At 53.4% G+C, this 15,457-nt stretch overlaps 1 protein-coding gene across 3 annotated transcripts in view; it reads right to left on the bottom strand.

Annotated features, from left to right (window-relative positions):
* The window catches only part of wdr17 (WD repeat domain 17), a 77,689-nt gene that overhangs the window by 29,547 nt on the left and 32,685 nt on the right, over positions 1–15,457 (bottom strand). For all 3 annotated transcript variants that reach the window (XM_078396649.1, XM_078396650.1, XM_078396651.1), the window contains 5 exons: positions 14,726–14,875; positions 12,495–12,625; positions 7,496–7,621; positions 5,018–5,173; positions 1,172–1,236 (listed from right to left, as the gene is read on the bottom strand). In XM_078396649.1, the coding sequence (XP_078252775.1) occupies positions 1,172–1,236; positions 5,018–5,173; positions 7,496–7,621; positions 12,495–12,625; positions 14,726–14,875 (628 nt within the window). The remainder of the gene's footprint in view (positions 1–1,171; positions 1,237–5,017; positions 5,174–7,495; positions 7,622–12,494; positions 12,626–14,725; positions 14,876–15,457) is intronic.

Raw genomic sequence — 15,457 nt, 5'->3', positions numbered from 1 at the left:
TATAATATGCAACATGGAACATGGAACATAGCACATACAACATGGAACGTGGAACATGCATCGTGGAACATTGAACATAGAATGTATAACATGCAACGTGGAACATGAAACGTTCAACAGAGAATGTACAACTTGGAACGTGGAACATTGAATATAGAATGTACAACATAGAACATGCAATGTGGAACATGGAACATGGAACAGGACTGCTACTGCAACCAATCTGTGGGATTCATGGTCACACATGGCAGTGGAGGCCAAGCCAATGGGTATTTTAAATTGGAGATTGACAGATGTAGATCAGTGCGGGTGTCGGGGGTTATGGGGAGAAGGCAGGAGAATGGGGTTGAGGGGGAGATAGATCAGCCATGATTGAATAGTGGAGTAGACGATGGGCCAAATGGCCTAATTCTGCTCCAATCACTTATGATCTTATGGGTTTTGTTGATCAATAATAAGTCTATGCAAAATACAAAGTGCTGGAGGAACTCAGTGGGTCAGGCAGCATCCGTGGGGGGAATGAATGGGTGACGTTTCAGGTCGGGACCCTTCTCCAGACTGATGGAGTAAGGGGGGAGAAGCTGGACAAGAGAGGGTGGGGAAAAGCCTGGTGAGCGATAGGTGGATACAGGTGAGGGGAGGGGTGATTGGAGATGGGTAGAGGAGGTGACAAAGGCTGGAGGTGACAAAGGGACGGAGAGACGAGGAGGAGAGGAATGTGAAGCCGGAGGAGAGGAATGTGAAGCCGGAGGAGTGGAATGTGGGGGTGAGGGGACGTGGGGAGGGGAAAGTGTGGGCGATAGATGGGGAATGTGGGACTGGGGGAGAGACGGGTGTACGGAGGGGGGGAGCAGGGTGGCTGGGGATGGGATGGACACGGGACGGTGAGGGGACAGACACGTGATAGACACGTGATGGACAAGGGATGGACATGAGATGGATGAGACGGACACGGAATGGTGAGGGGACAGACACGTGATGGACATGAGATGGTCACAGAATGGACACGGGATGGACATGGGTCGGTGAGGGAACAGGCATGTGATGGACATGCGATGGACACTGGATGAACACGGGATGGACATGGGACGGTGAGGGGACGGACACATGATGGACATGGGTTGGACACGGGGGAGAGGGTTGTGTGTGTTCCGGACCAAACGTTTCTCACCTCTGCATCAGCTTCTTCCAGTACTTCATGGACAGGCCGGGCGCCACGGACAGAGCCTTGTCCCACTGGAACACAGCACAGGCAGGTCACCCACACACACACACACCCCACACACACACACCCCACACACACCCCACACACACACACACACACACACACACACACCCCACACACACACACACACACACCCCACACACACACACACACACACACACACACACCCCACACACACACACACACACACACACACACACCCCCCACACACACACACACCCCACACACACACACACACCCCACACACACACACACACACACACACACACACCCCACACACACCCCACACACACACACACACACACACACCCCACACACACACACACCCCACACCCCACACACACACACACACACACCCCACACACACACCCCACACACACACACACACCCCACACACACACCCCACACACACACCCCACACACACACCCCACACACACACACACACACACACACACCCCACACACACACCCCACACACACACACACACACACACACCCCACACACACACACACACACACACACCCCACACACACACCCCACACACACACACCCCACACACACACACACCCCACACACACACACACACCCCACACCCACCCTCATCCCTCCCCCAACCTCCCCACTGAGTCACACAGCATGGAAACAGGCCCATGCTGACAAACAGGTCCCAGCTACACTAGTCATAAAGTCACACAGCGTGGAAACAGGCCCTTCGGTCCAACTTGCCCACACCAGCCAACGTGTCCCAGCTACACTAGTCCCACTTGCCTGCGCTTGGCCCAAAATCCCTCGAGACTTGTCCTATCCATGTACATGTCTAATTGTTTCTTAAACGTTGCAATTGTCCCAGCCTCAACTACCTCCTCTGGCAGCTCGTTCCATACGCCCACCCCCTTTGTGTGAAAAAGATCCCCCTCAGATTCCTATTAAATCTTTCCCCCATCTTAAACCCATGACCTCTGGTTCTCGATTTAGAACTGAGATGAGGAAAAACTTTTTCAGTCAAAGAGTTGTAAATCTGTGGAATTCTCTGCCTCAGAAGGCAGTGGAGGCCAATTCTCTGAATGCATTCAAGAGAGAGCTAGATAGAGCTCTTAAGGATAGCGGAGTCAGGAGGTATGGGGAGAAGGCAGGAACGGGGTACTGATTGAGAATGATCAGCCATGATCACATTGAATGGCGGTGCTAGCTCGAAGGGTCGAATGGCCTCCTCCTGCACCTATTGTCTATTGTCTATTCCTCTACTCTGGGCGAGACTGTGGGCACGGGACTGTGGGCACGAGACTGTGGGAGAGACTGTGGGAGAGAGGCTGTGGGCACGGGACTGTGGGCACGGGACTGTGGGCACGAGACTGTGGGCGAGAGACTGTGGGAGAGACTGTGGGAGAGAGGCTGTGGGAGAGACTGTGGGAGAGACTGTGGGAGAGACTGTGGGAGGGATTGTGGGCACGGGACTGTGGGCACGGGACTGTGGGCACGGGACTGTGGGCACGGGACTGTGGGCACGGGACTGTGGGCACGAGACTGTGGGCACGGGACTGTGGGCACGGGACTGTGGGAGAGACTGTGGGAGAGACTGTGGGAGGGACTGTGGGAGGGATTGTGGGCACGGGACTGTGGGCGAGAGACTGTGGGCACGAGACTGTGGGCGAGAGACTGTGGGAGAGACTGTGGGAGAGACTGTGGGCACGGGACTGTGGGCGAGAGACTGTGGGCACGGGACTGTGGGCACGAGACTGTGGGCACGAGACTGTGGGCACGAGACTGTGGGCACGAGACTGTGGGCACGAGACTGTGGGCACGGGACTGTGGGCGAGAGACTGTGGGCACGAGACTGTGGGTGAGAGACTGTGGGCACGGGACTGTGGGCACGAGACTGTGGGCGAGAGATTGTGCGTTGACTCTGCGCTGACACGATCTCCAGTATTGATTGTTGTGTTGGGGGAGGTTGAGGCTGTTGCCATGGTGATTCTGCACCGTCTCTGATCTTGATGCTGTTTCTGCCGTCTGTGTTGTTAAACAGCACGTTATGCTTTGCTGTGTGAATCTGCCCTTGTCAGCCTCAACCAATCCCTCTGTGGCATGAACATTAATGTTAGCAGCTCGGAAACAGACCCTTCGTAGAGTCACAGAGTGCAGGGAATTGTGGACGCAGCCCAGACCATCAGACAAACCAACCTCCCTTCCATCGCCTCCATCAACACCTCACGCTGCCTCGGCAAGGCCAGCAGCATAATCAAGGACCAGTCTCACCCCGGCCACTCCCTCTCCTCCCCTCTCCCATCGGGCAAGAGGTACAGAAGTGTGTAAACGCACACCTCCAGATTCCGGGACAGTTTCTTCCCAGCTGTTATCAGGCAACTGAACCATCCTACCACAACCAGAGAGCAGTGCTGAACTACTATCTACCTCATTGGTGACCCTCGGGCTATCTTTGATCGGACTTTGCTGTCTTTACCTTGCACTAAACGTTATTCCCTTATCCTGTATCTGGACACTGTGGACGGCTCGATTGTAATCACGTATTGTCTTTCCGCTGACTGGTTAGCACGCAACACAAGCTTTTCACTGTACCTCAGTACACGTGACAATAAACTAGACTGTAACTGTAACTGAGTCACACAGAGTGGAAACAGGCCCTTCGGCCCAACTTGCCCACACTGACCACCATGCCCCATCTACACTGGTCCCACCTGCCCACACCGACCAACATGCCCCATCTACACTAGTCCCACCTGCCCACACTGACCAACATGCCCCATCTACACTAGTCCCACCTGCCCACACCGACCAACATGCCCCATCTACACTAGTCCCACCCACACTGACCAACATGCCCCATCTACACTAGTCCCACCTGCCCACACTGACCAACATGCCCCATCTACACTAGTCCCACCTGCCCACACTGACCAACATGCCCCATCTACACTAGTCCCACCTGCCTGCGTTTGGCCCATACCTGTCCTATCCATGTACCTGTCTAAATGATCCCTCACCTCACTGGGGACCCTCTCCGGTCCGTATCTCTAGACTGTAGTCCATAGTTTAGTTGGTTGGGCTGTTTAGGGATGGTGTTGCAAGGGATTGGCAAGCTGTGGTGAACGGACTGACCACAGCCAGCAACATCCATGTGCGTGCAGAATCCGTGTGCGTGCAGCATCCGTGTGCCTGCAACATCCGTGTGCCTGCAACATCCGTGTGCGTGCAGCATCCGTGTGCGTGCAGCATCCGTGTGCGTGCAGCATCCGTGTGCCTGCAGCAAGCGTGTGCTGCTCCACGCCAGGTCCTCACCTCTCTGGAGGGACCTCTCTGGTCATCTCTCTGCGTCTCTAGATCGCAGCATCTGGACTTGTTGGTGTTGGGGTGTTTAGGGATGGGTTGAGATTGTGAAGCTGCAGTGAACGCACTGACCACAGACAGCATCATCCGTGATGCTGCCCCACCTGTCCTCACCTCTGGTCCCTATCTCTAGACTGTGGTGTGGTCAGGCTGATGTGGGGGGGTGGGGTTGGGGACCGTGTTGCTACCCCACCCCTGCTCCTTACCTCCCCCAGCTCCACCATCAGCTCACAGTATCTCTGGTCCCCATCTCTAGACTGTGTTGTGGATGATGTGGGGGTGGGGTTGGGGACCGTGTTGCTACCCCACCCCTGGTCCTCACCTCCCCCAGCTCCACCATCAGCTCACAGTATCTCTGGTCCCCATCTCTAGACTGTGTTGTGGATGATGTGGGGGTGGGGGTGGGGGGGGGTTGGGGACCGTGTTGCTACCCCACCCCTGGTCCTCACCTCCCCCAGCTCCACCATCAGCTCACAGTATCTCTGGATCTGGCCCAGCCGTAGGTGGATCTCCGCTGCCTCCTTTAGCCGCTCCTCCTTGCTGGGGGCTCCAATCCCACCCCCAAACTTGGACATCTTCACAGTGGTCAGCTCCTGAGCCTTGGACTGAGCAAAACAAAACACCTTTAAACAACTGAGTGGCACGGGTGGTGCAGCGGGTAGAGCTGCTGCCTCACGGCGCCAGAGACCCGGGTTCCATCCCGACTACGGGTGCTGTCTGTACGGAGTTTGTACGTTCCCCCCGTGACCTGCGTGGGTTTTCTCCAGGCGCTCCGATTTCCTCACACGTGCAGGTTTGTAAGTTAATTGGCTTCTGCAAATTGTCCCGAGTGTGTGGGATAGAACTAGTGAATGTGGATCGCTGGTCAGGGCAGACTCAGTGGGTCAAACACTGCATCTCTAAACTATGTGTGCAGTTTGGTCTCCAACTGCAGGAAGGATGTAATTACGCTGGAAATGTAGAGCAGAGGGGTCTAGGTGTGCAGGTACACAGTCCCCAGGTAGACTGGGAGTGTTGTAGAGCAGAGGGGTCTAGGAGCACAGGTACACAGTCCCCAGGTAGACTGGGAGTGTTGTAGAGCAGAGGGGTCTAGGTGTGCAGGTACATAGTTCCCTGAAAGTGGTGTCACAGGTAGACAGGGAGTGTTGTGGAGCAGAGGGGTCTAGGAGCACAGGTAAATAGTTCCCTGAGAGTGTGGCATCACAGGTAGACAGGGAGTGTTGTAGAGCAGAGGGGTCTAGGAGCACAGGTAAATAGTTCCCTGAAAGTGGTGTCACAGGTATGACGGCTTTTTATACATTGACCTTCACTCCCTTTACTCCCTCTACACTCACGACTGCGCCCCCACCCATCCCACCAACACCATCATCAAGTTCGCGGATGACACGACTGTGGTTGGACTCATCTCAGGAGGAGATGAGACAGCCTATAGGGATGAAATCCAAAGGCTGGCAGCATGGTGTTCAGTGAACAATCTTGTCCTGAACTCCTCCAAAACAAAGGAACTTATAATTGACTTCAGGAAAACCAGTGTAGAATATGACCCACTCTACATCAATGGGGTCTGTGTGTAAAGGGTACCCGCTTTCAGGTTCCTGGGTACGCACATCGCAGAGGATCTTACCTGGTCTACCAACACCATCACCACAGTGAAGAAGGCACAGCAGAGACTCCACTTCCTGAGGATCCTCAGGAAAACCAACCTGCAGGAGAAGCTCATGTTGTCCTTCTATCGCTGCTCCATCGAGAGTGTGCTGGCATACTGTATAACCACATGGTATGCCAGCTGCTCAGAAAAGGACAGGAAGGCCCTTCAGAGGGTCATCACGACGGCCCTGAAGATCATCGGCTGCTCACTGCCCTCCCTGGAGCACCTGTTCAGCCTACGCTGCCTCAGTAGAGCAGGCAAAATAATAAAAGATCCATCCCACCCCGGCCACCGTCTGTTTGTTCATCTGCCCTCTGGTCGACGTTTCAGGTCGATCAAATCCCGAACAAACAGACTTAAGAACAGTTTTTACCCCAGGGCCATACGAGAACTGAACACTACCTTCTGCACTAGGCAACACCGTTAAAAAATCTTTGTACTTAATATAATTGTATTTATTTGTTTTTGCATTTATTGCATATATGTTTGTACGCACCGTCAGGATTGGCTATTTTTTAATTTCGTTGTACTCGTTGCAATGACAATAAATGAATATTATTATTATTATTATTATTATTATCAGTCAGAGTATTGAGTAGAGAAGTTTTAATTTGATTAGCACTTGATCCCTAGTTTAGTTTGGTTTAGTTTTGTTTAGAGACACAGCGCGGACACAGGCCCTTCGGCCCATCGAGTCTGCACTGACCAGGGGTCAGCCCCTACACAGGTTCTATCCTAAGCACTGGGGGAATTTACGGTCCAATTCACCCACAAACCTGTACGTCCTTGGAAAATGGGAGGAAACCGGAGCACCTGGAGAAAACCCACGGAGGTCACGGGGAGAACGTACAAACTCCGTACAGACAGCACCCGTAGTCAGGATCGAACTGGGTTGATGGAATGTGGAATACCGGGCGATGCGCTGAATGGGGTGAATGGGGAGTGGGGGTGGGGGGGGTGTGGGGGGTGTGGAGGTGGGGGTGAGGAGGTGTGGGAGTGGTGTGGGGTGGGGTGTGTGGGGGTGTGGGGGGTGTGGACGTGGGGGTGAGGGGGTGTGGGGGTGAGGGGGTGTGGGGGGTGTGGGGGTGTGGACGTGGGGGTGAGGGGGTGTGGGGGGGGGTGGGGTGTGGGGTGGGATGTGTGGAGGTGTGTGGGGGTGTGGGGGTGTGTGGGGGTGTGGGGGTGTGTGGGGGGGTGTGGGGGGGTGTGGGTGTGTGGGGGGGGGTGGGGCGTTGGGGGGTCTGGGGGAAGGGGGGCAGAGCGCGGTGTGCTGACTGACCGTTGTGTAGCAGACCAGGTGCTTGATGTGCATGATGCCGTGGCTGTAGTGGGGGGGCAGCAGGCTGTCGTCTTGGCCACTCAGCACCGACACCAGGTCCCACAGGTTCCCACTGCCGCCCGGTGGCTGCAACAACACACCCAGCGTCACTCTCACCCCCCGCACCCCAAACACCCCACCCCACCCCAAACACACCCCCCCACCCCACCCCAAACACCCCCCGCACCCCCCCACCCCAAACACCCCCACCCCCCTCACCACAAACACCCCACCCCAAACACCCCCACCCCACCCCAAACACCCCCCGCACCCCCACCCCACCCCAAACACTCCCACCATCGTCTGCTCACACACCCCTCCCCCCCACCCCAAACACTCCCACCATCGTCTGCTCACACACCCCCCCACCCCACCCCAAACACAGCAGGGCAGCAAGGCAAAGCCACAAACACCAACCCCACTTACTGCAGACACACATGTGAACAAAATGTTCACAAAAAGACAAATGTGAAAGGGAAAGCAGACTGAATCCAAACAGCATGCCTCATTCCGCATGTCAGGGGTTGTGGGGAGAAGGCAGGAGAATGGGGTTAGGGGGGAGAGATAGATCAGCCATGATTGAATGGGGGAGTAGACTCGATGGGCCGAATGGCCCAATTCTGCTCCTGGAACTTAGGGACTTAACAAAATGTTAACAAAAAGACAAATGTCAACAAAAGACACAAAAGGCACAATGAAAAGACACAAATGTTAACAAGGTATCACAAAATGCCGGAGTAACTCAGCGGGTCAGGCAGCATCTGTGGAGAACATGGATAGGTGACGTTTCACAGAGTGCTGGAGTAACTCAGCGGGTCAGGCAGCATCTCTGGAGAGAAGATTGATAGATTGTTGATCAGTGTGGGTGTCAGGGGTTATGGGGAGAAGGAAGGAGAATGGGGTTGAGAGGGACAGATAGATCAGCCATTATTAAATGGCGGAGTGGACATGATGGGCTGAATGGCCTCATTCTGCTCATAGATCTCATGAACATACAATGTGCTCCAATCAATTTGAGGAGTTCCTATCTCATACCTTCAAAGTAGAGCTTGTTTATCTTAGTATAAGACAATAACTGCAGATGCTGGTACAAATCGAAGGTATTTATTCACAAACTGCTGGAGTAACTCAGCAGGTCAGGCAGCATCTCAGGAGAGAAGGAATGGGTGACGTTTCGGGTCGAGACCCTTCTTCAGTCTGAAGAAACGTCACCCATTCCTTCTCTCCTGAGATGCTGCCTGACCCGCTGAGTTACTCCAGCATTTTGGGATACCTTCGATTTGCACCAGGATCTGCAGTTATTTTCCTACACCAGATGTTAACAAGATCATTTGTAAACTCAACAAGCTGTCCCTGCCTCTGGTGCTGTGTACTATCACCCTTCTGCACCTTCTGTTGCCGGTAGTGGGGAGAATAACTGGGCAGTGAGGAGTTCTTGATTATGTGTAGGAGAAAAACTGCAGATGCTGGTTTAAATGGAAGGTAGTCACAAAAGCTGTGTGTATGGGGCATGTTGGTCGGCACGGGCAGGTTGAGGCACAGGACCTTGTTACCGCGTTGTGTAACTCTATGACTCTAAGACCCGCTGGTATAAATGAACACAGCACACAGTGACAGCTGTGACAAGAGGATAGCTGATTCTGCCACTCACTGCCTGCTCAGGGGACTCAGCATAACTCACGTGTGTCTCTCTCTAACAGGGAATTATTGACCGCTGTGCATTGTCACTGTGGTAGTCACTTTAACACTTTGTTAATATTTGTTAATATTTAGTTAATTTGTCAATAATTACTTTCATATAGTTTCTGAAAGGTGTGTTCACATTTGGAAGATCAGTCTGGAGATAGAGTGGCAGAATGTTGTCCCATGTGGGCGATGTCCATGTGGGGATGTCCATGTGGGCCATGTCCATGTGGGGATGTCCATGTGGGCCATGTCCATGTGGGGATGTCCATGTGGGCCATGTCCATGTGGGGATGTCCATGTGGGGATGTCCATGTGGGCGATGTCCATGTGGGGATGTCCATGTGGGGATGTCCATGTGGGGATGTCCATGTGGGGATGTCCATGTGGGCCATGTCCATGTGGGGATGTCCATGTGGGGATGTCCATGTGGGGATGTCCATGTGGGGATGTCCATGTGGGGATGTCCATGTGGGGATGTCCATGTGGGCCATGTCCATGTGGGGATGTCCATGTGGGGATGTCCATGTGGGGATGTCCATGTGGGGATGTCCATGTGGGCCATGTCCATGTGGGGATGTCCATGTGGGGATGTCCATGTGGGCCATGTCCATGTGGGGATGTCCATGTGGGCCATGTCCATGTGGGCCATGTCCATGTGGGGATGTCCATGTGGGGATGTCCATGTGGGGATGTCCATGTGGGGATGTCCATGTGGGCGATATCCATGTTCTCCAGAGATGTTGCCTGACCCGCTGAGTTACTGAAGCACATTATGTGTATCTATACTCAATGGAGGAGCCATTTGTGCGTAATTTAGTTACTGTCATTGTATTGTGGCCGTGTTTAATGTTTCTAGTGTCTGTGTTTTTGCGTGCTTGTGGGTGTGATTGATACGTAATGGGGAGTGACTACATTGGAGGAGGCTAGCGTGGCCATAGAGATTGGGGGTCAGTTTAGTCTCGGAGGATGGAGAGAGTAGAGTTTTTTACCACACTCGCGCCAGGCACACTCACGCCTGCCACACTCACTCCAGCCACACTCACGCCTGCCACACTCACGTCTGCCACACTCACGCCAGCCACACTCGCGCCAGGCACACTCACGTCTGCCACACTCACGTCTGCCACAATCACGCCAGGCACACTCACGTCTGCCACTCACGCCAGTCACACTCACGCCAACCACACTCACGACAGCCACACTCATGCCAGGCACACTCACGTCTGCCACACTCACGCCAGGCACACTCACGTCTGCCACACTCACGCCAGTCACACTCACATCTGCCACACTCACATCAGTCACACTCACGCCAACCACACTCACGACTGCCACACTCACGACAGGCACACTCACGTCTGCCACACTCACGCCAGTCACACTCACGCCAGCCACACTCACGTCTGCCACACTCACGTCTGCCACACTCACGTCTGCCACACTCACGCCCGTCACACTCACGCCTGCCACTCACGTCTGCCACACTCACGCCAGTCACACTCACGTCTGCCACACTCACGCCAGTCACACTCACGCCTGCCACACTCACGTCTGCCACACTCACGCCAGTCACACTCACGCCAGTCACACTCACGCCAACCACACTCACGTCTGCCACACTCACGCCAGTCACACTCACGCCAGGCACACTCACGCCAGGCACACTCACGTCTGCCACACTCACACCAACCACACACACGACTGCCACGCTCACACCAACCACACTCACGACTGCCACACTCACGCCAGCCACACTCACGTCTGCCACACTCACGTCTGCCACACTCACGTCTACCACACTCACATCTGCCACACTCACGCCTGGCACACGCCAACCACAACCGCCACGACCACACGGTAACGACTACACGATCTTTACTGTATTGTTTGAAGAAGAAACAGTTGATAAGAATGGAAAGTTACGAATTACTCGTTTGATTTGTGCTACTTTAATAAAGACCAATTAATCAAGAAACAGCGTTTGGAAGATTGGTCTTTGCTATCTCAGAGTGCCGTGTGTGCATAAGCTATACCTCCGCCCCATCCCCCAGCAGTAATGGCTATCAAAGTCGGACTTTGAGAAGGTATAGAAACTGCCATTACATTCAATACCTCAACAACGCACACCTCCAGATTCAGGGACAGTTTCTTCCCGGCTGTTATCAGACAACTGAACCATCCCACCACAACCAGAGAGCAGTGCTGAACTACTATCTACCTCATTGGTGACCCTCGGACTATCCTTGATCGGACTCTGCTGGCTTTACCTTGCACTAAACGTTATTCCCTTACCCTGTGTCTGGACACTGTGGACGGCTCGATTGTAATCATGTATTGTATTTCCGCTGACTGGTTAGCACGCAACACAAGCTTTTCACTGTACCTCGGTACACGGGACAATAAACTAAAGTGGAACTGACGGATGAATGGTGGCCGATTAGGAGAAGGGGAGATGCAACAAGACCTGGGTGTCGTGGTACACCAATCATTGAAAGTAGGCGTACAGGTGCAGCAGGCAGTGAAGAAAGTGAATGGTATGTTGGCATTCATAGCGAGGGGATTTGAGTATAGGAGCAGGGAGGTTCTGCTGCAGTTGTACAGGGCATTGGTGAGACCACACCTGGAGTATTGCGTACAGTTTTGGTCTCCTAATCTGAGGAAAGACATTCTTGCCATAGAGGGAGTACAGAGAAGGTTCACCAGATTGATTCCTGGGATGGCAGGACTTTCATATGAAGAAAGACTGGATAGACTCGGCTTGTACTTGCTGGAATTTAGAAGATTGAGGGGGGATCTTATAGAAACTTACAAAATTCTTAAGGGGTTGGGCAGGCTAGATGCAGGAAGATTGTTCCCGATGATGGGGAAGTCCAGAACAAGGGGTCACAGTTTAAGGATAAGGGGGAAGTCTTTTAGGACCGAGATGAGAAAGTTTTTTTTCACACAGAGAGTGGTGAATCTGTGGAATTCTCTGCCACAGAAGGTAGTTGAGGCCAGTTCATTGGCTATATTTAAGAGGGAGTTAGATGTGGCCCTTGTGGCTAAAGGGATCAGGGGGTACGGAGAGAAGGCAGGTACGGGATACTGAGTTGGATGATCAGCCATGATCATATTGAATGGCGGTGCGTACAGGCTCGAAGGGCCGAATGGCCTACTCCTGCACCTATTTTCTATGTTTCTATGAAGGCCAATGTGGCAAGTGCCTTCTGCATCACCATAGGGGATGGTAGATGGTTCCAGCCGCCACACAGACTCTGAGGACACATGGACTTACCGAGAAGCATTCGGAGAACCACCTCAGCTTCTTGGCACGAACGTTGCCGGTCAACTTATCCAGCTCCTGCTTGATATCTCGAGACACCTTCCCGCAGAGCAAAGGGGGAGCTCCAACCACCATGGCTCGATCTGTAGAGCAAACGAGCCGAGTTAGGCAGGTCTCCATCCTGTAGGTCCAACCTACCTCCATCCTCAACCAACTGAGATAGGTGGGACTCCATCACCTCCCTCCAACCTACCTCCATCCTCAACCAACTGAGATAGGTGGGACTACATCCTCTAGGTCCAACCTACCTCCATCCTCAACCAACTGAGATGGGTGGGACTCCATCCTGTAGGTCCAACCTACCTCCATCCTCAACCAACTGAGATAGGTGGAACTACATCCGCTCCCTACAACCTACCTCCATCCTCAACCAACTGAGATGGGTGGGACTCCATCACCTCCCTCCAACCTACCTCCATCCTCAACCAACTGAGATAGGTGGGACTCCATCCGCTCCTTACAACCTGTCCCCATTCTCAAACAGTGAGGTAGGTGAAACTCCATCACCTCCCTCCAACCTACCTCCATCCTCAACCAACTGAGATAGGTGGGACTCCATCCGCTCCCTACAACCTGCCTCCATCCTCAACCAGTGAGATAGGTGAAACTCCATCACCTCCCTACAACCTACCTCCATCCTCAACCAACTGAGATAGGTGGGACTCCATCCGCTCCCTACAACCTGCCTCCATCCTCAACCAGTGAGATAGGTAGGTTTATATCTACTAGCTAAGTTAGGTGGGTCTCCATCCTCTTCGCCCAACCCATCCTAATTCTCAACCAGCTGAGTCCCCCCCCCCTCTAACCTGCCCCATTCTCAACCAGCTGCGTTAGGTGGAACTATGTCTGCTAGTTGGGGTAGGTGGGACTCCATCTCCCACCTCCTACCTGCCCCCATTCTCAGGCAGCTGAGGTAGGTGGAACTGTATCTACTTGTTGAGGAAGGTGGGTCTTCATCTCCCACCTCCTACCTGCCCCCGGTTCTCAACCAGTGAGGTAGATGGAACTATGTCTGGTAGTTGGGGTAGGTGGGACTCCATCCCCTCTCTCCAACCCGCTCCCATTCTCAACCAGGTGCCAGTCACTGCTCGGAACAAGGCCTTGCCTTAAGAGTGGGCCCATCCTCATTGAGGTTTACAGGAACCAGGGGCAGCCTTGGTGAAATTCTCCCACCACAGAGGCAACACGCACCATCCTCCTCTGGGCCTCGGGATCGTCCATGCACCTTTCCCAGTTGGGATTTTGAGAGCAGAATTAGGCCATTCGGCCCATCATCTACTCCACCATTCAATCATGACCATTCTCCTGCCTTCTCCCCGTAAACCCCCGACACCCGTAATAATCAAGAATCTGTCAATCTGTGCCACAGAAGCTGTGGAGACCGTCAATGGATACACTGCAGGCGGAGATTGATAGATTCTTGATCAGTGCGGGTGTCAGGGGTTACGGGGAGAAGGCAGGAGAATGGGGTTAGGAGGGAGAGATAGATCAGCCATGATTGAATGGCAGAGTAAACTCGATGAGCCGAATGGCCTAATTCTGCTTGAATCGCTTATGAACTTATGAACTTAATATACCCATTGATTTGGCCTCTGTGGTAATGGATTCCACAGATTCACCCCCCTCTGGCAAAGGAAATCCCTTGTGATCTTCATTGTGAAGGGCAGGCAGCATCTCAGGAGAGAAGGAATGGGTGACTTTTCCGGTCGAGACCCTTCTTCAGACTGATGAAACGTCACCCATTCCTTCTCTCCTGAGATGCTGCCTGACCTGCTGAGTTACTCCAGCATTTTGTGAAATAAATACCTTTGATTTGTACCAGCATCTGCAGTTATTTTCTTTCACTTCATTGTGAAGGTAGTGCTGGACTCTCCCACTGGTGGACCATCATGGTTAGTGGACAGAGGGTGCTGGACTCTCTACTGGTGGACCATCAGGGTCAGTGGACAGAGGGTGCTGGACTCTCTACTGGTGGACCATCAGGGTCAGTGGACAGAGGGTGCTGGACTCTACTCATGGACCATCACGGTCAGTGGACAGAGGGTGCTGGACTCTCTACTGGTGGACCATCAGGGTCAGTGGACAGAGGGTGCTGGACTCTCTACTGGTGGACCATCAGGGTGAGTGGATAGACGCAGGATTGCAGAGGGCTCGGGGCTGGAAGCCGGGAGGGACGTACTCACCGATGTTGCCGATGATATCCTCCCACTGCTGCTGGGCCACGATGTTTATTTGTAGCGGAGAGACGAGTGGCGTTAATGACCAGAGCCGCACGGTGGAGTCCCGGGAACAGGAGGCCATCGTGAATGGCCTGTTGTGGTGACAGGTCAGGCCTGGGTGAGGGATGAGGCACGTGTCATTTACAGCAGAGATTCGATGTTAAAGCCCCATCACTGGAGACCGCCCATGAACACAGCAATCCCCCCCGGAACAATAAATACTCCCTCAGCAGTGGTTCACTACATGTGGGATTCCTTACCCTGGAACAATAAATACTGCCTCAGCAGTGGTTGATTACATATGGGATTCCTGACACACGCAGAAGGAACTCCAGATGCTGGGGTATTGAGCAAATGGTTGAATGGCAGAGTAGACTTGATGGACTGAATGGCCTAATTCTGATGCTTGTAATTATGAACTTTATGAGGGGAGGGGAGGGGAGGGGAGGGGAGGGGAGAGGAGAGGAGAGGAGAGGAGAGGAGAGGAGAGGAGAGGAGAGGAGAGGGACATCGGTTATGGGAACTGCTCCAGGACATTGAGCTTGCGGACTTTGAATAATGGCGCCAAAAATGTTGGTGCCTGCATGTGTAATACATGCAAAAATAATTCCACTGTGCAATTGCACACATGACCGATAAAGCACCATTGACCCATTGACCCATTGACCATTGACCCATTGGACCATTGAACCATTG

Source organism: Rhinoraja longicauda, chromosome 3, assembly GCF_053455715.1.
Source record: "Rhinoraja longicauda isolate Sanriku21f chromosome 3, sRhiLon1.1, whole genome shotgun sequence".
Lineage (NCBI taxonomy): Eukaryota > Metazoa > Chordata > Chondrichthyes > Rajiformes > Arhynchobatidae > Rhinoraja > Rhinoraja longicauda.
Note: the sequence above shows the minus strand (reverse complement) of the source record. Positions and strands in the feature narration are given on the sequence as shown.